Source organism: Anser cygnoides, chromosome 15 (genome assembly GCF_040182565.1).
Source record: "Anser cygnoides isolate HZ-2024a breed goose chromosome 15, Taihu_goose_T2T_genome, whole genome shotgun sequence".
NCBI classification, from domain to species: Eukaryota; Metazoa; Chordata; class Aves; order Anseriformes; family Anatidae; genus Anser; species Anser cygnoides.
In genome coordinates, this window is record NC_089887.1 from 11583664 (window position 1) to 11608236 (window position 24573).

Genomic DNA, 24573 nt, shown 5'->3' on the forward strand with positions numbered 1-24573 from the left:
CATCTCCGAGCAAATGACTCATCCCTGAGTTCATCAGAAAGTGTCTAATCAAGACACTTAATAACCTTCTTGGTACTGAAAGGCCATTTAATTCAGATGAGAGAAATCCTAGCCATCGTTCATTAGCAGCTGAAGTCGAACACAAAGCAGAAACACGGCACACACCTAAGGGTGAAGGGATCGCCCATCAGCGCGCACCCTGCAGCAAGGCTGGGGGTGCCGTCCTGATGGCCTCACCGGGCACCTTCCTGGGACAGATGCCTCAGTGCAACCCAAGTTCCAGGGCACAGCCCAAGAGCCGGGTAAAAGAGCAGCAACACATGGGCAGCCCGTGTGGATGGCCTGAAGGATCGCTGACTTCCAGCTCCAAAGGTCAAGGATGAAAAGTGTCCTCTAGCAAGCAGTAGCGATTCACCCTCCCGAAGGCCCACGACAGGGAGATCTGTCTTCTCAGAGAAAGAAACACTCTCTGTATAGAAATTCCAGAACAGGAAGCCTGAGGCTCCCCCCCCATCCTTTTTTTTTTTTTTTTGGAGTGGACTCAAAGGAAAACCAACCAGCTCCCTGTTCTTCCAGCTTGTCTTCCACAGTCATGTAACTGCTGACGGTGGCTGACTGAAAACCACAGCTCATCCTCCGATACATTTCACGTTGCCCTCCCATCTCCCCACACCCTTGAGGCTCTCACCCCACAGCAAGCAAGCTGAGCAGCTCCCACTGGGGCTGCAGCACAGCACTGGCTGCAGGGGCCCTGATTTGTGCAGTTCTGGCCAGTCCGGGGACACCAAACCACACAACTTCCTGCTGTACTTAACGTTTATTCCAAACTACAATAAACTGTCAAGGGCAAGAAGTTTGCACCTTCTGCCCCAAACACCAACTCCATAAGCACCTAGTTTCAACACAGCTTAGAAATTTTATCCAAAAGCAGTTTGCAAGACAGGTTCTGCAGACAGGAAGCCATTTACAGCTGCTGCTTTGAGGCAGCCAGTTTGCATCTGCGTCAGGAAAGGGACTGTTAGTTCATCCTAACACAGTCATCGGACAAGATAACATGCTGGAACAAAAAAGGCAACCAGAAGTCAGAGCAAAACGATTTTTACAGAACAAAAGGGAAGACTGTCAGTTCATCCATACTGGGAGCTAGTTCTTGAAAACAGGGCAGTCCAAAGTACTGTAGAAGTGCCTGAGGAAGAGGAGGGAGCACCAAAAAGCCAGGAATTGAAGTACGCCTGGAGGAGGTAAAGCTGGAGAAGATGAGGAGCTTCAGAGTGTGAAGTTTGGGGAGTGGAGGAGAAACAGACAATGCAAAAATGCATTCCTGCAGCATGAAGCACAAATCTAACCTTATCCGTGATTATCCCTCCTGGATGACAACGCACATACTGTATGTTCAGGAACAACGATGAAAAGGAGGCCACTGCATGGTGTGTGTACTGCAGTGAGGACGGAGGTCACAGCAGCAAGGATGGCAAGAGCCAAGTTTCCAAGCAACACGGAAGTAATCACAAGATGTGGGAAGAATCCAGACAAATCTAGTGAGTAATTCTCAGACCTGACAAGAGCTCCAGCAGTGAAAAGGATTACTACCAATGGGAGCAGGAATGGTGGGAGGAAGCTGGTCAGGTACTGAAAGTCCCCTCACCTCAGTCAAGTTTTAAATAAAGCACTGCTCTGTGAGAATGAGCGACCACCAGAGATCCCACTGCTCTCAGTACAACACGATCTGCTGAATTCCTGCCTCTTAATTCGTGCCTCTTAAGGCCATGCACCAGATTCACATCAGCTTGAGCTGACCTAACCTGAAGAGCATTATCCTTCATACAAACACAAGATGCATACTGAAGCTGTCAGGCTATTTAAGAGTTTTTCAGGAATCAGGGTGTCTCCCAGACACACTTGACCAGCTCACTCCTATCTTTTACATTCTCTCTTCTCTTTCTCCAAGACATTTCAATTTGATCCTTGCAGCAGAATCACTACTAAGCTTCCTTTCAGAAGCTTAAACTCTTAGCAATCTTAGCAGTTTGCAGTTGCTTATGTACCTCCCTCTGTGCAAGAGAGCATGCAATTACAGTCTTGATAAGGCTTTGCACAGCTCCTGTGCATCACATCACACTGGGCTGGGCTGAAGAGGGCTCTGGAACCCTAACATTCTCCTGTTTGCCAGTCTCCCTTCTGCCCTTCCCCTTATAACGTGTGCCTCAGTCCCTTGGGACATCTCCAAAGATACTACGGACACAAAAAGGAAGCTTGTGTGGGGAGAAGACACACACAAGATCCCCCAGTACCTTAACGTACATGCATGTGGAAATCTAGCAGCTTTCTGCCTCCAGGTAGGACTCAGGGTAAAAAATATCCTTCCACAGCACAAAACACAGAACCTAAAGTGACCGGGCAGCGTGGGAAAACAGATGTGCTTCGCATTACTAACGCACACAGCGCTTAAGCTCACTTATGCAAACCTAATTTATGTGCACCTATGCAGAGATGGAAATATCAGTTCTATGCTACATCTAGCAGGGCTCCGCCAGTTCTGTATTCAAGCAACAAACACATGCAAGGCAGGAACGTATATGGAAGCCTGGATCTACGCATAGTGCCTGACTCCCAGAGAAGGACAAAGAGACCCCCACAATTGCTCAGCCAGTCCCATGCTGCTGTATTTGTTCCCCAACACACCCAGCTGCACAACATCTAACCTAACATTAAGCAGCAGCTCGCTGCCTTTGCTTGTGTTATCAGAGCTAACCAGCAGAGATCTCAGGCTCTTGGTGAACTAACACCAAAGCTTCCCGTTGGGTACAGCTGGGTATCTGTGGGACACCAGTAAATGTCTTTAATGAACAGGAAACAGGTACTTACGATCTGCTTCTGCTTTAATGGCTTCACAGAGAAACTGCCATCAACATGCTAGGAGGAAAAAAAAAAAGAAATGCATTAAACAGTCAAAGTGTACAAATTAAGACAGACTCACGACCAAAACTGACTGCTAGCTAAGGGAAGGGTGGCACATGTGTCTAACCAGGACAACCTGACCAGCAATCATTCCCAGCAGGCAGTGGGACGGGATGTTGGCATGCTCCTGGTCCGGTCCAGCGCGGAGCTAGATGGACTTGGCTCAAGTTAAACCTGGCTGAAGTGGGCTGGAGCATACACAAAAATCCACTGGCACACTGGATGCTTTCAGGTTGCAAGCAGTTCAGCTGGGTGCAAACACTTCTTCAACAAGTCCAGCGACATTTGGCAGGAGATATTTTTTAACACGCCAGATAACATCCAGAGTCAGAGCCATTCTTGAGGCCAGAGCCCCAAGAAAGCCGGGGGTGGCATGAGGCTGAGCAGAAGGCTTGTCCACTAGATGCCGTCTAAAACAAGTGCTCCACATCACCACCTTCAGAGATGCAGTGACCACCTCTGGCATTTCATTTGCTCGGTGGCAGCAGGCACAGCTGGAACAATCCTGCATATACCTGGTGCATATACCTGGAAGTGTGCTGCTTCTATTTTCTCCATCACCCACATGGGCCAAATGAACCCAATCAAACTAACTCTTCCCCCAGAATACTGAGAGCAGGGAAGGAGGTTCAGGGGAAACTCCCGCAGGCCCTGCTGGTGTGAGCAGTTGCAGACATGGATCTGTTTGCTGAATTAGTTTCAGAAGAAAGAGACAACAACTTTACACCAAAAGACAAAACAGTCACGTCTTCCAGGCAAACACAAAGTGCCAAGTGCCAAGTTTCTGCCTTTGAGAGACCTACAAGGCCAGTGTCAGGGTTACTATTCTGCTCTTAAAGATGCACACGAATAGCAAGTTACCAAGGTCTGCTGGTCTATCAGTTCTCTGAGAATGCTCTAGCAATCAGGAGCAGTGCTTATTAGCAAGAACCTCCTCTGGATTTATGTACCTGCACTTCAAAAGCTGCAATTATTCTAAGGATAGGGAATATATTTTAATTAAGCAGGGAAGAGAAAGAACTCAACAAGCACTTTGCCCTCTGCCCTTTAATAAAAACAAAGATTTGGATCTTGTTTTAAGCATTCAGCTGAAAGATCAGACACAAGAATTGGCCCCACTGGACAGCATCTCCCTCTCACAGCACACAGACTGGAAAAAGAAGGGAAGCAGTTTCATTCCTTGAGCTGAGACCTGGACACTGAACATATGACAGCACTGAGAGAATGGCCTGACCAGCTTTAGTTGGTTCCATTTTGTTGTATCTTTGTTCAGCTCTCTGAACACAAAGGGACATTTGCCTCTGCATGGTCCATGGAAATTAGCTATAATCCTTGAAATCCTTCTTGCAGAGCTGGAGCAGTTCAAGCCACTTTCCAAACTCATGAGTCAGAAGTTTCCAAAGCTTCACTTTTGCCCTCATATTAATACATTCCCAATACTCACCAGACCACTCTGCAGGGATTGGCACTATTTTCCTCCCCCAGAGCCAGCTGCATTACTGTTTGCTCAGGGTTTACAGCTGTCTGGGACTGAAAACATTACTGAACTGGAAAACATCACAACACCTATAACAATCTCCAGCATATTTAACATGCACAGGTAAATGTGGCACCTACTCATGTCAGTCACAGCCTAGGTGCTATTTTTCACAACTGTGGGGACCAAACTTGCTCCACTGGAAGATGCCTCAGGGACGGATATTTCTGTAAGGCACGATTATCAAGTGCTGGCCATGGGATGCTAGAATGGGAAGCTGGGACAAATCCAGGTCCAAGGGAGAGCTCTGCTCCCTGACCACAGAGGCTGGGCTGACTTACTGCAACAGCGCTAGGTTTGGATACGTGGAAAACAACAATTAGACACACCCCTCATAAGTAAAAACTATACTTGCTTTACTAGATCCAGAACAATCTGAACCTAGCTACAACCAAAAAATCTCTCAAGGAAGCAGCCATAGGAACACAGGTGAGTCTCGCAGATGGGGAAGGTGAGCACATATGGAATACTTCAAAATCAGGTTGCAACATGCAGGAAGCTCGCGGTCTCATCTGCTTTTCTTTCCTCAGAAATGGCTGACCATTCCTTTTGCAAGGCTAGGAGGTCTCTGTCTACAGTGCTGTTCCACCAAGAGGGCTCCAAACTCTACAGCCTTGGCCAGTGCCTGCTGCCCACGCCGTCCTCTCCCAGGTGCTGCTGAACAATGAGTGAGGGATTCCAGAGTGTTCAGTATTCGGTATCAGCTGGATGAGGCAACTAGAAGAACAACAACCCTGCCCTAGTTCCAGGGGTGCAGCAGCTGCCCATCTCATTTCTCACAAATCCTTAATTGTCTGGAGTAAGTTCAACACATACTAAGTCCAACAAAAAAAGTGACTGGAACGCTCAGAGCATCTTCCAACCACAGGGCTTCCTGAGGACTGACTGTGTTTCCCAGGCCTTCTGACTCAGCTTGTCACCATCCACACTATCCAGCTAGGAGGAGCAGGATTAACACCTGGCAACTTACTCCTGGACATGGCAGGAACCAAGCAGACCGAGGAGAAGTCAGCCCACATGCCAGCCTAGAAGTGTAGAGTCCCTACCAGCACAGCATTGATGCTGCATCCCTCTGCATGCCCAACTCTGCTCCAGCATCTCTTGCCTCATCTTAGGATGTCATTATGTGTCGCTTGCCCAGGACATGTGTCTGCAGTATTACCCCAGAGACAACATGGAGTGGTAATAGATCTTTTAACTGTTTGCATGGTCCAGGTACCATGGGAAGAGACATTTATCACTGCCTGTGCTTAGCCTCACCGTATAGGTGGCCATCTGCTACATATAAACATGCCACTGAAAAGTGGTAGAGTTCCAAGTCTTTATGCAGGATGTAACCCAACTCCTTAAAAGGGCTTGGTCCTACTTGTAAACTAAGGCCAAACAATGGTGCAACAGGCTCTGGACACAGCAGATCCAGTTTTGCAAACTGATCACAAGGCCCTGGTAAACTGCATGGTAGCAGCCTTGGTCAACACTCACCACTCTCAAACATCACAGACACCAAGGCACACCCTCTCCCCACGCACAGGAAACACCAGCTGCCATCAGCTGACTGACCAGCTCAGGTACAAATGATAATTACAGGCTGCACAGCAGTTGCTGCAAGCAATAGCACTCAAGAACCCCAGTCACAGGCCAGGACTCCATTGTGCTAAGTGGTATATAAATACGAACTAATGACCCACGGAAAGGTTTACATATACAATTACATGGACAGAGGGAAAAGAATTCATTTACCTTTTCAAACGCAGCCAGAAGAACATGGGCGTGACCTGTCACCTCAACCACCACTGCAACGAGAAAACAGTCCTGGTTAAGCCTTGAAAACAACACAAACACGACACTACCATGAGCTGAATTTTAGTCTATTTACTAAAACGGACTAAACTGCCACCTATTGCATCCTCATCTCCTCTAGCAGTTTAAAAGAAGGAGGACCTGGGGAACTACATATGGGTCAGCCTCACCACGATCCCTGGGAAGGTGATGGAACAACTAATCCTGGAAACTATTTCCAGGCACACGAAGGAGAAGAAAAGCCTCAGGAGCAGTCAGCATGGATTCACCAAGGGGAATTCATGCCTAAGCAACCTGATAAGCTTCTATAACGAATGACCTGCCTGATGGACAAGGGGAGAACAGTGGATATTATCTTCCTGGACGTCAGTAAGGCCTTTGACAATATTCCCCATAAGACCCTCAGAGAGAAGCTGCTGAAGCATGGGCTGGACAGGCACTGAGGTGGATCAAAAATCGGCTGAACAGCCAGACCCAGGGAGCAGTGGTCAGTAGCATGAAGTCTAGTTGGAGGCCAGTAATTATTAGAGTACTCCAGGGGTCAATAGTGCATCCAGTCCTTTTGACATCTTCATTAATGACTGGGATGATGGGGTAGGGTGCACCCTCAGTAAATTCGCAGACAACACAAAACTGAGAGTGGCTGGGTCACCAAAGGCTCACGCTGCCACCCAGGCGGACTTCAGCAGGCTGGAGAAATGGCTGACAAAAATCTTAGCAAGTTCCACAAGGAGAAGTGCAGAGTCCTGCACCTGGGGAGGAACACCAGCTGGAAAGCAGCTTGACAGAAAAGGCCCTGGGAGTCCTGGTGGACACCAAGCTGAACATGCGTCAGCCGCATGCCCTTGCTGCTGAGACTGCTAACGGTATTCTTGGCTGCAAGGTGAAGTATCGCCAGAAGGCCAAGAGAGGCCTTCCCCTCCACTCAGCACTGCTGAGGCCACACCAGGAGTGCCGTGTCCAGTTCTGCCTCTCCCCCCCACCCCCAGAACCTCGCCTTCAGTTTGGTTCACCTCACAGTCCTGAGTGACAACAAAACCCAGCAGGACTGTGGTGGGCCCTACGCAGACATGGCCTTCATCTACCTGCCTTGGTTATGCTGGTGCGACAAACTACACCGCTTTGTTTCCAGAGGGAAAGGGAAAGTAAAACAAAGCTCAGTGGGGTTCTGCTCCTCCCTCATATTCCTGTTTTTCATTACCTGAATATGTCACAGAGATGAATAAATCCATCTGGTCTAACAGCAATTGGCAGCCCTTCCAGCCCTGGTACATACCACTTTATTACCATCTAATCCTACATGCTTGTAAAACCTTTATTTCTCATATCATTTTTGGACAGGAAAACATCTCCGTCCAGTTATCTGATTTAGTGACATATAACCTGCCTTCCCTCTTCTAACCTTGAGGCCTCCCTCTTAATACAACAGCATTCAGAAGGGGCTGTCAGAGGTTTCTGGACTGCATTCGTGGCACCCTCTGCACATAAAAACACAAGGAAACACAGGTGCCAAGTAGGGGAAACCAAGGCACAATCCCGACTTCTCTGGCTGAAAACTCTGAAGTTCTGTTTAGCTCCAGCTGATCGGACTCTTTTGCCTAGCTACATTCAGACTCATTGTATGGGAATGGGAGGCAGAGGTCTTGGAGGAGTCACTGAAGGAGGGAAAGGTATGTCACCACCTTGCCCTACCTAGGCCTAGGGGAATCTGTGCTCAGTACATGCAGAAGAGCGTACACATGCTGCTATAAGTTCTGTGCCAGGAAGGTAACAGCTGAAGGAAATGACTCATGTGATGTCTAAAAGGGATGGGAGCTTCATAGCTTGTTTTGGGCCCCCAGAACAGGAGAGGCAGTAAGGGGAACCATTCACTGGATTCTGGCACAGAGACTGTGTTTGGAAACAGCAGAACATGGGATACGGGTCCAAGCCTGCAGATTTGCTGGATAATTTACTGCAAGAACAGTCAGAGCAATTAGGGTGCAATCAGGAACGTAATGGCACATAGAAAAGAGGGCTAAAGCTGGGTATTCAGCTGCATGCTCCCTCCCTGCCAGCCAAGAGCTAGTCTGTTCTAGCTCACTCAGTACATGAAATTCAGGACCCTGACTGCAGTCTGAATAGCCAAGAAGAGATAAGAGATAACGCTTCCCTTCATATCCCGCTCACTCAAGCAATGCGTAAAGCTGGAGCTGCACGGCACCTTCCCTCCATTAAGGATTTCCGTACCTTTCACTGAGAGCAATTCCACTGCCAGGAACGGCGAGTGATAATATTGCAAGCTCAACTTCAAGGAATGTAAACATCTTCTGTCAGAATTCAGTCCAAACCAACACCTTGCTGACTGCTGTTTTAATTTGCCATTCAAATTTACTTAACACAAGTAGTTACAGGCTGGCTGTAATTTTCAAGGTACTCCAAACACATAAGGCCAGCTTGTTCCAGTCTCACCAGTTTAAAAAGAACCAGAATACACAACAATTTCCTCCTATCTCACTCGAGCGTCACATATTTTTGTGCTGATATTCTTTCCAGGAGAGGATTTAAAAGCAGTTTGCCTTTCCAGGTTATTAAAATAGATGACAGTACACTATTGGCTTAGAGCAGACATGGTATGTGCATAAATGTATGCTTCCCATGCTGCCTCCTGTTCTGTTTTTGGTCTTTCTAGAATTGCCCACCATAAGAAAGTACAAATATGTTGGCAAAAGCTCAATAAACAGTGGATGGTGTTTTATATCTATGGTCAATAAATAAATAAATATATATATGTATATATTTCTATGTATGTCAGTATTATTAACAGTGCCTGAAATCACTAAAAATAGATGCGTTTTAAAAGTAATTTCTTTTATGTTGCGCTATGCTTTGTTAGTCACACTTTAAATCGGTTCATCCAGCTCTGTTTCACTTTGCTCAGAGGACTGTAAAATAACGCAGTTCATTTCTGGTCACTTTCACATAAGAAGCAGAGCACAGTAATTGCAATAAATAATACAATCAACAATGGATTTTTTCCCTTTCTTGTTTTTCTTAAATTTTGTACAAAAAGTTGCAAAAGCAGAAGTGAAATGCTGGTCCTGCTGAACACAACAGTCACCACTTTTAGGGAAAACATGACTTTCTTGTGCTCCTTTCATTGCCAATGCTCAGAATGAGTGCAAACACACAGAGCCCAAAAGCACACCCTAAGGAAAATATTGTGCAAGGTAATTAACAATCTAAACATTTACTGGCCACTCCTCTCTTTTAGAGAGGTTGCGTGCTTCAAATGTTTTCAGCAATATTATTTCCCATCAAAGGTTATGCACCTTCATTGTAACCATTCAGCTTCCTTTGAAAAAAAAAAAGAGAAAAAAAAAAGAGAGAGAGAGAGAGAATTTAAAACTGTTGAACTGTATTTGGTTGAACGTTGGGCCTGAGGATTTTAAGGACCTTTCTTTTTCTCTGACCCTTCCTACCGGAAGGCCCACCAACCCTACAATTAGCTAGAGCTTTTACAAAGATAACTTAAACCTCACAGGGGGAGAAGAGACCAACTCCATCCTCGCAATATAATTCTACAAATGTAAAACTCAGAAAGAGGGAGTCATTTGTTCCAATTTGGGCTGGGCAATGGTGCCAGAGCTAGGACCTAACCCTAGGTCTCCTAAACACTATTCCAACACTAACTAGCTGGCCATTTTTCCTGTCAAAAATTGAAGTTTTCTTTAAAAGTATGTTTTTAAGTAAGAGTCTGTGGTTAGACAGACCCTTTTAATTAAGTGGGATTTAAGGGGAATTTTTATTCTGGAAAAGCTACCCAAACCTTTGCTGTTCGTAAAATGTTTTCAGTGTTGGACAATGAGGCCTTCCCTGAAGGGTCACGTAACCTGCAGGAGAGCCAGAAGAAGACTGAGTGAGAACAAGCCATGCTTACCATCCCCTTCATCCACCACCGCTCGGATGACCACAGGAAACACACCGCGATCCAAGTCGAAGTTCAGCTGAGGGAAAAGAAACAAGATGAGTTTAAACAATTCACACCAGGCTGAAGACTTGCAATAGTGTTAGCATCAAAGGAATGAAGTTACAGGATACCAAGCTCTGACCTACAAGAGCAGCAGCCTGGTGCAGCAGAAGCCTGGGGCTTTTCCCACCGAAGGCTGTGAGGCTGCACTACTGTCCTGGCCGTGCCAGCAGGGCCTCTGAGATGATGAGACTTCAGCAAGCACTACTTCGGCAAACACTACAGCTCAGAAACTTCTCCATTATTTGTTAATGAAGTAACCCTTTCTGATGGGCCTACAATCCCTGGTATCAAAGGAACACACTGAACTCCTGATAGAGCAGGAAGATGTGAAATTCAGACAACAGCTTTTGAAGGAAGTCCACTAGGGAGATGACACTAAACGCCAACGGTGGCTAGCGAAGCAAAGGATCTCAGTCTGAATTTTCTCAGTAATTCACATATCCTAAAAATCTCCTGTATGATTTGTAGCTGGACAAGTTGCTCAAAATAGAACAGCCGTACACATTATGCTCTCTACACCAAAAACAAAACCAAAAAAACCACTCTTTCATGAAGTTCTTGAAGATGTAGAAAGAATGTCAAGCTCACACCAAATTTTAAAGAAATATCAGACTGACCTCCATCTCTTGACATGTTATGGAAATTCAGATCCTTGACCTTCTGATGGACAAGAGTGAAAATTTAAGATCTCACTTGAGTGCAAGGAAAACAGGCTCAATTTTTTTCCTTTGTCTTGCACTTCATTAAGCACTTCAAAAGCTCCATGTGATCTTATAAACACAAGAAAAATGCAACCTTACAAACACTGTCCTAAGCCAGGAATGGAGTGGCTCAGAAACTGGATTTCTGGTGTTTTCTGTTAACTACTGACTTGGTTTTCTCATCTTATCTCATGCCCAGAGAGAAGATGTCATTTCACCATGGTGCTCCAGGTAGTCTGTTTTCAGTTTCCCTGTGACAACTGAGACTCAGTTCAAAGCACCACAGCAGCGTTCAAGTAGTGCCTTAGAGCCTCCTGCTCCTTCCCCATGCCCTAGCACCAACTGTGGTGCGATTTCCTCCAGCCAGTCTCTCAAAAGATAAATTATTCGGATAATCTTGGTCACTGGCACAAATGGTAACCCAAAGCACCCAGACTGGATGTGATGCAAGGCAACCCTTAGTATTGCTGAATGGTTCTTCCTCTAATGAACTGCAATCTAAACATTCACCCTGAAGTGAATGATGACGGTACACGGGGACGCGATACACCCTGGCATCCACCACCAAGTGTGCCGTAGCTCATCACCCGCGTGGCTGCACCTCTGCTAAGAGCTGCACGCGCGGGCTTTGGACTACAAGAACTTGCCAGCCTTCCATGGGATGTGTGGGAGAAGAGGAAATCCCGAGGTTACCATTCTTGTATCGGTAGCTGTAAGCTACTTGCTGCAGAAGCTGAGTGGCCCAGAGACCCGTAACCTGCACGTGCCTGTTCTAGAAACAACTCTTAGCTGCATTATGAAGCTTTGTACATGCACACATCTGTTCAAATGTGCATATCCAATTTCAATGGAAAGCCTGCGCTGGAAGACCTTATGGGTTGACCCTTGCTGTCTCAGCTAGCCTCCAGACCTGAGGGATACTTATTTTTGTTCTTTGTACAACAATTTTCTTCCTCCTTCAAACTACCAGAATCTCCTTCCAAAACAGCAGAGTAACACAGAGAACGTAAAGATCTCATTTAACCTCTCAGTACTTGTTAGAAGAGATTCATAGAGCCACTATTTTCTGTTTTGCATTTTGGAACTATTATAGCATGCCAGAATGAAAAAAATAAAATTCACTAAGGACAATTGATTAACACTGCTGAAAGAAGCTTATGGCTTTGCCTTGTGCTCTGATTTATTACTGTAAGACAAAAGCTACTTTTTGTCCGCTTGAAGGGAAAGTCACATCAGAGTAAAGCAACCGATTGTGGTTGCTTTATGATATAAACTTTTTCATTCTCAGACACTCTCTTTAAGGGTCCATCTCACAATCATTTTTAGGGACCTGAAAATAACTGTCAACACAAGCCTTACACTACAGTTTGCAAGCAAACCAGTATGTTACAAAAACAAAGTAAATTGTGTTTTTATAAAGTTTTTCCACATAACAACTCAACGTAACGCTATTTTCCATTCTGTTGGCCAGCCAAAAACTACATCATATGTGAGCACTACACTAAGCAAAAATATGAACGAAATCTTTATTATTTTTTGACAACACTAACAATGAAGTTGGAAAGCAACCTGAAGCACGTAATTGTACACAGCTGAATGATAACACTCTGCCAGCTGTCAGATAAAAGTGCTGCATTGCAATGGACAATTAGGAAGATTTAGCATTTTACTGGACTTAAGAGGAAAAAGAGTAACACAGCCAAAACGGGAGAAGAAACTCTTCTGATTCACGCTGCTTGTTCCACATTTTCTCCACAACCAGAGCCCCCATAAAACCAATGACAAAGATCAGAGGATGCAGCAGAATCAAGCAAAGGGGACTAGAAGCTTACTTTTCCACAGCATCTCTCCCTCTAAGCTATCCAGGGGACACGACTTTGGTACTCAAATTAAAACCTTGCTGGCAGGAACAAAAATGAAAATTAGGTTTCTCAATTTCTTTAAGAAGAAAGGGATCTGAGCTCCTACTTTCCAGCTCTCTCAGATGACAGAAGGGGTTGAAAAACAGCTCTTCCAGGCTTTTGTAGGCTGAACTTGTGAAATCATATATTGGCAGAGAAGCCAGGACATCAGGAGACCAGACTCTGCAGGCTCTTGGTAACCACCACAGCATTTGTTAAAACACGGGACTGATTCTAGTTAAAACTGTAAATTCAAGACAATAGCTATTCAATCTTTTCAAAATACATGGAAGATGACTTTTTTTTTTTTAATAGGTAGTGTTTCCTACCACATACTCAATGCCCTTATACAGGCCTGGGAGCAGAAATGAGCATTGTATCAGTTTTGACCCGGGAGAGGGGTCTGCAGGAACAAACATATTATCAGTAGCTACAGACTGGCTCCTCTGCAGCAGGAATGTCTTAGGGCAATGTTGCACAGAGCAGGTCAAAAACCAAGGCCTCCCTGCCCTGTGTAACATGCAGGGGAAGCCCCTAGGCCAAAGCCTAGAGGCTCGAGAAGCAGAGTTACTGCCTGGGTTGGAATTTTGAAAAGATATCAAAATTAATGGGACTCCATAGACCTTGCTATGTAGCAAAAGCCACAGAGCTTAATTAAAAACAAGCCTTCGCCTGTTTGCAGTTATAGGTTAAACCAAAAGGAGGAAGGCATCCCATTATTCGGTATTAATGCACCAGTGAATCTGCCCCGGAAGGGAGAATATCCCCCCGCAGCACAGTACTGCTTGCTAATAATGCAGGACACAGCCCTCAAACAGAACAGGACTCTTAGAACAGCAGTCTGCAAGCTATTTTGATTTTTCACTCCCAGCAGTAAAACAATTTTGGTCATGCACTCCTAATATATGTGTACTGATTTATGAATTATATACATTTACTACTGAAGTTCTTCTCACCCCCCAGTGAATTGTCTTGCATGCACCCCATCTTGGGGACTAGAATCTGGTCTAGACGAGCAGCAAAAAGTAAATAAAAATCAAGACAGACCTTTTCAGAACTTCTAGCTACTCTATCCCAAGGTAACTGGGAAATATTTAGCAAATGAGCAGGGGCACATTTGTTCCCATAAGCTCTTTGGCTGGCAGGGAGAACAAGGCTGAAGAGCAGCAGGTTCCTCTTGGAACAGCTCCAGGGCCAATCTCTGCAGTCTCCCTCCTACGCCAGCTGTTGGGATGGCAGCTGATCAGTGATATTAGAAATCGCTGCTTTTGGTTTCTTTTCTTTCCTGTTTGCCTCACCTACCTGCCAAGTTCCCAGGCAGTGTTCATATCTGCTCTTCCCATGGCCCTGTTTGTCTCATACCCGCAAAACACACTACAGCAGCTGTGAGTGTGAATATTTCAGCTACATCTCAGAGACACTAAATGAAGACAAGTGCTTTTGGGGCAACGGAGTTGTGGAAAAAAGGGGGCACTAAGAAAAGACTTACCTCATCATCCTTCCAGTCCGAGAAATCAATCTTGAAGGAAGGCAGGGAGAATTGCTGGCTTACCCCTCTCTTGTAATGAACCGTCTCAGACTGCAGAGAGGGATTCTTTGTGCTGTATCTGAAGAAATGGGGGAAAGAAAACTTGCTGTAACAAGTGATTGCTCTCTGCTAGGCTCTCATTCATTCACGCCTGTCTGCCTTTCAGGAATCAAAAGTGGCAGCTCTAAGAGGCAGAGCTGGCAGGGGCTGGCAGCCATTCACTGGGAATACAAAAAGGAAAGGGAAAGGCAAGATGGTGAGCATGGGGAAGGGAAAGCAGCGCGGACAGGCAAGGTCTGATTGGATCCATACTGACCTGCCTGGAAACACCGGGGGTCAGAGGAGTAGTGGGGTGCAGCAGCCTAGCAGAAGCTAGCTCACTAAATCCAGAGCCGAGGCAATGCTGGCTTCCCACCCAGCACATAGTTATTTTCTGCAGGAAACCCAGGAAGAACGAGGAGTGATCAAACAGCGTCAACATACAGCACGGCACCAAAAGCTCTCCCATGCCTCTGCAGGACAGGTCTGCAGTGAGAAACTCTGCTTGGCACGGGATCATCCTGGTGGGCAAGGTCCCCTCAGACTGACTCCCCAGCCCTTTACGTTCCTCACGTGCTTCCCTGGAGATGCCCCGCGGCGACCAGCACCACTGGAGAGACCCCCGTCAGTCCTCCGTGCCACCTAGGGAAGAGTCACAGCTCTCCCGCTGTCTCAAGCCCCGGCACTGACACGCCAAACACCTCTGAGAGGGGGAGCACCGCCACCAGCCAGCACCTTCCGCACGCAGAGCCCACTCGGCACCGTCAGCCCCAGGAGACGTTTCGCTTCCCGCTGGCCGTCACCGCGTGCCGCATGACTCGCAACGGGCTGCAGCGGCAAACCAGGATTTTTTGCCCCTTTCAGGCGGGTGGTTTCTGAGCTAGAGGTGCACAGCCTCTCACAATGCTGGTTCTGGCACAGGAGGGAGGCAGTGGACTCCAAAGCGGGGTGGGGACACCTGAAGCTGGTTTTACCTCCAAAGCCTTTGTGCTGTTGTCCTACCAACAGCGTGTTCAGAGCACGTTGGCAAACTGCACAGAAAGCAGAAGAGCCCTCGTCCAACAGGCTTGCACTGCAGAAACAACAGACCTCCCCCAGCACACGGACAGACAAGTCTAGCTCCAGCTCGACAAGAACGATGTTACCAGCCGGTCAGGACAATAGGATGTTCCCTCTTCTACACACTAACCCTTACTTCCTACGCAGAGCTTCATAAAGCGAGCCTGGGAGGGTGCTGGCTTCCAGCCACTGCAAACATCGCTGGGCGGCTGCAAGCCTGAAGCCTTGTTGACTGTTCAAACCTGACTGCCGCTGTTCGGGACCAACCAGTCAGCCCGGGGACAGGCTACAGGGACGGGCGTCGCATTAGAACCAGGAATCCTATGTTGAGTTTTTCCTTAATTCGATTGGGATATCACAGAGGACAACACCAGAGGGGAATCAAGGCATTGCTTCGCTGTGGCCTGTTGAGTATGAAGCCCTGTTGAGCAGAGCAGTTAGCAGAGCATGCACAAAGGCAAAGAAAAGAGAATCCTTGCTTGTAAAACAGGCTTCTGTACTCTTGAGGACATTCAGCTGTTCTGAAATACAGACACAGCTCACAAACCACCAGCTATGTAAGCAAAGGTTGGCAAGCTCCGAGTTGCTTCAGCCTAACCACACTTTGTAGAGGAGTGCAGCACACCAGAAGAGGATAGCAATACATTTCTGCCTCAGAGGTAATACCTCCTGCTTTCTGTAAGCAAGGAGCAAGAGCTGGGCAGCTCACTTCCAGAGGTGGTGAAGCAAAAGCCACGGGAGAAGCTCAAGGTGCACGGTCAGCCAAGGGCTGCAGAACTGAGCGTCACACCTGAGACCGTCTGCCTTAAAGAAAAGGCCGAGCGGGAGGACAGCTGAGATGACCACAGCAGACACACCTGAGCCTCAAAACTACAAAAGAAGCTATGGGAAGTTTACACTCAAGAGCGTGGATGATGTAACAGGATCGGTGCATGTGCAGAGAGAATGTAATGGGAGAGACAACCACGGTCACCAGTGGCTGGAGGATAAGGTGCAGCAGCAGCTGCCCCTGCTTCCTGCCAAAACTATTTCATGCGCGTTTTCTCTCTTGCTTTCAGAACTTAACCTCCCTAAATCTCCTCCTCAGTAACATGGCTGTGGGGCTGCCAGGTATACTTGGTTGCTTTTTAAATGCACTTTTAGCACCCCAGCCACTGCGCTCCCCTCCCCAAGCAGGATGGAAAGGCAAGGCACATTCTCAGGACCCAGTTGATGCAGAGGCCAAAGGAACCCTGCTCCCAAATCCACCCAGCTTGGCTTGGGGGGGACAGGCTCCCAGCACCCATACCCCTGCCAGTTATGGGCCTCCCTACCTGATGTCAGAGTGCAGGAGCCCCCAGGGGTGGCTGGCTGCCCTCCAGGGCTCAGGCCAGCATCATCCAATCCAGAGATTTAAAGCGCAATGATTAAGATTCATTTGGCAGCTGAGGTTATAAGAACCTGAATACCAGTAGATGATGAATACTTATTAATTCCTCTCATATCCAAGAGGAAAATCCAGGCTCCCCACTGTCACGATCTGCTGCATTTCCCTGGAAGCTAGCGTAGTTCCAGCACCCTCTGAGGATCCAGGAGGCAATGGTCTTCCAGGCTTATCAAGTGTCACAAGATCCATGTTAAATTCTAAAAGGCCATGATGAAGACCAGGATCACCATGTGCACTGTTCTTCCTGCCAAGGTAGGTGCGCTGTTATTTATGACAATACCTTACCCTAGAAGACTTTTGAACGGCACTGAAATTGTGCTGCTTTACTAGGAGGTCTCACTCCATCCTTTGCATTTAAAGCATGGTGTGGGAGAGATCAGAACGACAGATCTTTTATGTGTGAATTACAGAGCGAGCGATTGAGTGAAGTTTTATTTACTGAGTTGTCAAGCACAATGAATAGAGTAAGCCTGTATCTGGCTCCTTTTGTGGCTCTCTCAAAGCTTCCCAGCTCTGCAGAGAGGCACAATTCTCCCTGTGCAGCTGGGAAGGCAGGGGATGGAAAAAGGGCTTATCTACGGTGACAGCAAGTCAGGAACGTACTGGAACTGAAGTGCACAGGAGGAGCAAGTGGTCAGAAATGGCCTGGATGAGATGCTCTGCAGCAGCAGGGAAAAGGGCATAAATATGCTCGTGGCAAGTGCCACAAAGGCAGGAGGACCTGCACTTAACAGCTCCAGAAGCCCAAAACAGTGTATCTGAGGAAAACAAGCAACACTGCCCAGGGAGAATGGGGTAGAACAATACTAGCAGAGATCCTCTGCTCGTCCGCACCACAACTACAAAGGATCAAACTAATGAGAAAATCCACCCATCTGCCTTTTCACTTCAGGGAGGTATTAGGAAAAAGTCCCATAGCTCACATTAGGCTCGCAATGAAGAATGTTTTAGTATCTTCTCATCTGGACAGTTTCCCGCACCAGGCAGAAATCTCCTCCAAGTTGAGAGCATGCAATGGGTCCCTACTGCGAAAAATCACAGAAGTCTTAGCAGAAATGGGGTCAGATAAGGTTCTCACCGAATATTTAACAGAAAACCAGATCGCAATCAAGAGATGTAGGAGCTGCTGAGATAAGACACAGCCCCTTCAGAAATACTGATTAAAAAACTCTCAAAGTATCTAAGAATATGCCAACTCTGCCATCTCTCCAGATCACTCATGTTGCTTGCCACAGAGAGCATGCCTGCTGAAAAAAAATATTTGTAATCCATGTTCTGCTGACACGCATTGCTCTAAGTCCTTGAGGAAGGACATAACCCAGGTACACAGATTTCCTGAGCTGAAGAGCATCACAAAAATATCAAAGAAGCTTCCCCAAGCGAACCAAGTGGGATTTCTGCCTTGGAAATTTTTACTGTCTGGTCCACACTGCCAAAAAGCATGTCAGCCTTGGATCTGAACACTCAGACTGAATGCCTGGAGACCTGCAGCCAGCAGTGTATTCACAAGTCTTCTCTCCCCTGCCTTTGCTGCTGGGAGCTTACAGCAAGCAAGAGTGAAGAAGCTCTGTATAGCCAAGGAGATGTGACAGAAAGGCAACATGTATTAATTATAAAGGATGCCAGAGAAGAAATGCACTGCCTTTCCCTGCATAAGGGCTGAAATCAGAACATCTGGCTGCAGTTTTTCAGACTGCACCAGGACAGCTCACGGTCCAGAAGGGAGACCTAACAAAACCCCTAGCGATCGCTGGCAGCTCAGAACAATGAAGAAGTGGGATTTGTCCCATTAGATCAGTTCCAAACAGAAATCCCAGTCCGTACTTTTTTAAACCTGTTTGCTCGGATACCCCTGACAGCTATGAGAATCACCAACAATGCGAGGTACCACACAACTGGCTGCAGCAGCAACCCCCAGCTTTGTCCTCAGGATTCATACATCTCACCTCCTCCTGTAAACTCTTTGACACATCTTTACTCCCACAGAGCAAAACTTACACCTCACGTTGACTGCTTCCTCCCCCTTCCAAACCCTTCCAGCCCCCCAAACCAGCTGTATAACAGAACCAGCAGACGAGATGCTGCAGCGCAGGGATTTTAAGAGAACAGGAAATAAATTAAAATTATTTCCCAAATCTCACTCCTCCACTATCAGCTGAGAAGCACTCACCGCCTGCAAGGAGAAGCTCAGCCTGTGGCTCAAGCAGCTTCTCCCCAGGCTCAGTCCAGGCTTGCTGCTGGGCACCTTAATTAGCTCCCAAACCACCAGGGGCATGCTGGTGCTTGGGAACCTGCTGAGCTGAGCTAAGTCTCTGTTGCCACAGGCTCACTGGAAGCACAAAAAGAACGCGTCTGGGAGCTTCTCCCTCTCGCTCATCCCTAGAGTGGCACCCAGGGAAGTTTTCAGCAGGGCACCAGCCCCAACTCCCCCAGGCTTCTTCACGCTCAGCTCCACCTGGCGCTGTGGCTGCCTCGGACTGTCAAAAGATGGTTCCTGCTACAAGCGTGCTGGGACCGCGGACCGAGAAGTACCGAGCAAGGACCCTGGCCAACTTGCCTCAGTCGTGCACAGCGCTGTCCAGTCCCCTTTCCTCAGAGGAAAGCATACAAGGAAAAGCAGGATGCAAGTAGCACCATGGCCCCAAGGTACTATTTCTGATTACTAACAGCCGTGAGATAGCCTGCACTTGGAGGAGCCTCTCAACGAGACAACAGTCCTCTTTCTTCAGCACAGCTATGTGTGTTGCTTGGCAATTTGCAGAGAAGTGAAGACAAACCAGAGTTACTGAGGAGCCGCACAGGAGCTTTAGAAGGAACTCAGGAACCAGCTCTTCAACTGCTGCAGGTTGTGGCTGCCTGGCAGGCTCCACGTCCTCATACAAGTGATGAGGAGGGAGCCAGTCATGTTCTGCTGATGTTCAAAGGGGCCAGGAGTTGATGTGGAGCAAGCACATTGGCGCCTCTCTCTTCCACCTGCACATCTCCTGTTTTGGGGCAGGATCTGACAGGTCAGCTTTGGGGGAAGAAGGAAGTTGAACAAGCATCCCGAATAACGCAAAGTGATTTTTTATTGATAAAAGAAACACTAACAAAATGTAAGAAGGACATAGACCTAGGTCTCAGCCAGAGTTAGGCAAGATCCAGCCCAAAGGAGCTCCGACGCAGTTTGGACGTTAATCAGGTGCTCATCTGGTGTGCTACAGCCACTGCCACACGTGCTCTCTCCTCCTCCCCACCTCCACCCAGGATTAAACTTCCACTCCAGGCCGGGAGGAAACAAACACCTTACCGTGCAACTGAAACCTCGCCATCCACATCCTGTTCCAGCACCTGCAGACATCCAGCTTCAGCTGCTGAGCTTACTGTAGGGAGAGCTGCACTCACGACTCTAACCAGGCTTCAAAGCTGGTACTTACACAACAGCTACAGAGAGAGGCACAAAGGCCAGAACTCTTATTAAAGACAGAGGGTTTCTCTGTTCAATGAAATCTATAGAATTTAGCTTTCCAACATGTGAACTTTGTACACTACAGTCCCTTGGGGACTGGTGTCTGCATGGATCAAAGCAGGCTTTGGCTGTAAAGGCTTGTGCCTAGCAGAAAACAGCACTTGCCTCTGATTTCTTCACACAGAAGAAATCTCTCTGCACAAAGAATTCATATTAATCACCACAGTCACCAGCCAAAAACAGCAAGAGCACCTTTCAAAGGCCCTGAATAGACAGAGGCTATTAAATAACCAAAGGAATACGAGTGCCGCTGTCTCTCCTACACAAGCTTTAGTGAAAACAGCCATGCGCTGAGCTACACATTTCACTTGGATTTCATTTTGTGAACCAACTATTCAAATCTCCACACGCAGACGAAATACATAATCTATTGCAGTGTCATGTCCACTGTCAGCTTGAAAGACTGTGGTAGGATGTTAGTAATGTGTAGCAGGCATTGTAAAACAAACAAGGAAATGGGATTTTAAAAATTCCAGTACACCCATTTGTGCATCAGCAACACAAACAGCACAGTCCTAAAAAAGGGCAAGGACTGACAGAGCTAAACTGGACTGTTTTCATTGCGTTGTCTCTTTATAATGAAGAAACGGAGTTTGGCAACATTATTAGGACACAAAAGAGTATCTTTTCTGCCCAAAGAGGAAACTCTTTGTCATAAGAATGGACTGCAAAACTCAGATCTCTCACGTCATATTTATCATCAGCTCCTGATCTGCCTGGATTGTTCATGTCTTCAGAGCTGGCTGTTTTAAGTGCTTCCAGCTACAGGGCTGGTTTGACTCCTTCCCCTGAGGAAATAACCACTGCTGTCATGTTTTAACTGCACAATCCTTCCTGCTAGTCAGCAGGATACCTACAGCTGGAAAATTCCTGGGGGCTCTCCCAGGAACAGCCTAATAGCGTGCACATCAGGGCTTCTGCCAGAAATGGAAAGGATGAGTTCCACAAGCACATACAACAAGAATACGAACGCCTCTGTAGCCTGCTCTAAAAAACATACCTGTCTCCTAAAACCAATCTGAGGGTATGAACACACGAACCATTCACTGAAGGAAAAGGCAGGCTATGATCTGGAATTCCTTCAGCTAACTGTTCTCTAGGAACTGCTGAGAAGTACTGTTAGGCCTGCAATGACAATGCAATAGGGCCTCCTCTCATTTATCTGGGGAAAATTACAGGCTTAGCAAGTAGCTGATACACAGCTTCCATGCCTGCATGCTCATGCCTCCCATACGCTAAGGCAGAGATTCTTACACCTTTTAGCCCACCCTGGTCACCCTTTGCCTAGCTCCTGCACGCACACCTCCTCTGGCCTGCCCAAAACCTGTGCCCCAGAGTTCACCAAGCAGACTGAACCCAATCATTCACTAATCCCCATCCCTAAAATATCCTTCTGACTCGACATCCCAGGTCCTCTCTCCCGCCAAACGTCTTGCCAGGGACCCCATCTCTGCCCAGCTCACTCCCTGCAGCACAGGCCACAAGTCTCCAGAACTGCATCATCCCTAATGCCATCGTTAGTCTCCTCCATCTGCTTCCCCCCAGGAGTTATTTCTCCATTTCAAGGCTCGACTTTTGAGAGCCCACTGCTTGATCTACCTTGGCCAAGTGGCCTTCACACTACCGGCACCAGCTGAGCCAGCAGCATCCTCAAGCCTCCTCAAACTCCTTGTCCAGGAACACTGCAATAATCCATTAAGTCTTTTGCATGAGATGATGGCTGAACCCCTCCACCAGAGGGGCAGAGCTGCCTCTCTGACTAGAAAACCCAGTTAGCGCCACAGATTCTGACAGGAAATTTGTTTGTAAGATGGTTTTGAAGGTGACAGGTACTGTTTTGCCTCAGTGCCACTGAGCCTTGTCCTCATGGGTGAGCAGTCAAGCAGTCACCATGGTGTCCCCAGCCAAGCTCTTCTCTGCTTTCTACCCAGCTGCAGGGAAGCTGAAGCCAAAGAAAAGGACAAACTGAGAAACATCACACTCTCCGAGGCAGCCAGATTACAGACTAGCTCCCCAAGAGCACACCCACCGCTAACCAAAGATGAGGGCGGATCCCCAGGGAAGACTCTGTGCTAAAGCACGTTGGCGGGACTGCCATACGAAACACAAGCAAAGCAGGCCAATCTGACAGCTTCCCAAACCAAAGACAATGGAAACAACCACAAAAATAAATAAAACTAAGGATAACAGGGGTCTTGAGCCGTTCAGAAGCGGATCACCACAAATTCCCTGCCATTAAAAAGGCTCCAGACACAGATAGATCTGGTCTCTGTTATCTTCCGGGTCATGCACCCACTGGTCCTCTGAGAACTAACGTGTTTTCATATAAAGAGTCTTTGAGCTCAACCTAACTGGGCAAAGATATTTATCTGGGCAAAGCAGCAGTCCCTTCCAGATTTAAACTAATTCCCATGTTGTCCAAGAGGCTTCTACAGATACCTCCCCTAGCACCAGAAAGTACTGGACATCTTTCCACAGGAATATGGCCACATATTGTCTACACAGAGGTGTAGATAGCTTTACAACCACAAACAGCCACGTGTATGCTTTCTCCACACTTCACTGTTCAACTATGGCCCCGCAGTGGTAACAATTCAGCTCCCTGTGAAATTCAGAGTTCAACAGTTCAGGACAAGAGGACAGTGGTTGGGAGCTACATGTTACCAAGATCTTGGCTGGGAAACAGCGTAGCTGAACACATCTCTGGGAGAGTCTGCTGAATGCTCTTTGAGACAGGTCAGCACAGGCAGCGCAGGCCCATCCTGAGAAAGCCAGCAGCTTTTAAACGGAGCCCAAGCAATTCTAGGAGGAAGCTTCCTGGATTGCAGAAACACTTCCCTTTGGTCACAGCTAGCTAATCATAAAGGTAGGCCTACAAAACGCAGGCAATGCAGGTGCCATGGCTCCAAGATGAGCAGAGGCTCTACAACAAGCAGTGCCCCTGCTCACCGAGAGCCACCTCCCCTCCCAGCCCTCCTCCCACGCCAAATTGCATGAACACAACAATGTTCCCAGCAGGAGTTTCACAGGAGCAGGAGCGCTGATGCTATCAGGATCCCGGATGCTATCAGGTTCAGCAGTTCTTCCAGCAGAGAAGCAAGAATAACTTGTTTAGCACTTCTAAGGAGCCATGCTGCAGGCCAGGGACTAGGAGGAAATTTCTGCTTTAGACAATGGTCCAGAAAGTTTCTCCCATTTTAGGAATCAGCATCAATTCAGGAAAGTGGAAAAAAAAAAAAAAAAAGTGTTCTGTTTTAAAGAGAGTCTTCTTCACAAGCACTGGACACAGCAATAAAGTTTAGAATTTATACACAGTGCAGCTTTCCCACATGCTTGTTCCTTAAACGTAGGTGTTAGCACCAAAAGAAAAGGAGAAAAAGGGAAAACCACCACCCCACACAGGGGGAAGCTGCATTCCCGTTAATGCACTAAAAATGCACTTAGAGCTCTAAGAATGCAGCCCGATTTTTTTTTTCCACTAGAACTTGAAAATAATAAATCAAAGTAATTATAGCACTGCCCTTTCAGAATTGCTTTGCAAAGCTGAAATCAGAGCTTCAAAAGGTTTTTTTTTTACTAGCAGCCAGCAAATCCAGAGAAGCAGAAGTGCCTACTTCGGGCAGCTGCACTAGCCCCGAGACGTGCTTCATGAGCCACCTCCACATGGAAAAATTGCCTGGGTTGAATTAAAGCAGCTTATAAAGTCTTTGTATCTCACTTCCCCCAGCCCTTATTACCTACACATCTGCATGAAATCAGGATCATGCCTTCCAAAAAGTTCACTGGCTGCTGGTGCGGCCCCCCACGCCCCATTCTTATGTAACATTTATCATCCAAGAACTCCAGAGCAGAAACAGCCAGTTCATTACTCCTATACTATGGGGAAATTAAAGTATAGCTTATTAAATAAAAGGCCGGCAGTGGAAGCAAGAGCGGAATCCAAGTGCTTTGACTTCCAACATGAAGGTTTTGCGCACTGGGGACTGCTCCCACCCTAACAGGGCAGCTCAGTATCGTCAGCCCCGTTTAGTTAGCAAGTAACGACGTCCGACCACAGATCCTGGTTTCGTGCAGAGGTAGGCAGGGCTCATGAACAAAGGCTCC

General features: G+C 47.2%; 1 protein-coding gene across 4 annotated transcripts in view; it reads right to left on the reverse strand.

The window, feature by feature from the left end:
- Positions 1 to 24573, reverse strand: part of MGRN1 (mahogunin ring finger 1) — a 57215-nt gene that overhangs the window by 14494 nt on the left and 18148 nt on the right. For all 4 annotated transcript variants that reach the window (XM_066977882.1, XM_066977883.1, XM_066977884.1 and 1 more), the window contains exons 5-8: positions 14399 to 14516; positions 10215 to 10281; positions 6236 to 6288; positions 2866 to 2913 (exon numbers count right to left, since the gene is read on the reverse strand). In XM_066977882.1, the coding sequence (XP_066833983.1) occupies positions 2866 to 2913; positions 6236 to 6288; positions 10215 to 10281; positions 14399 to 14516 (286 nt within the window). The remainder of the gene's footprint in view (positions 1 to 2865; positions 2914 to 6235; positions 6289 to 10214; positions 10282 to 14398; positions 14517 to 24573) is intronic.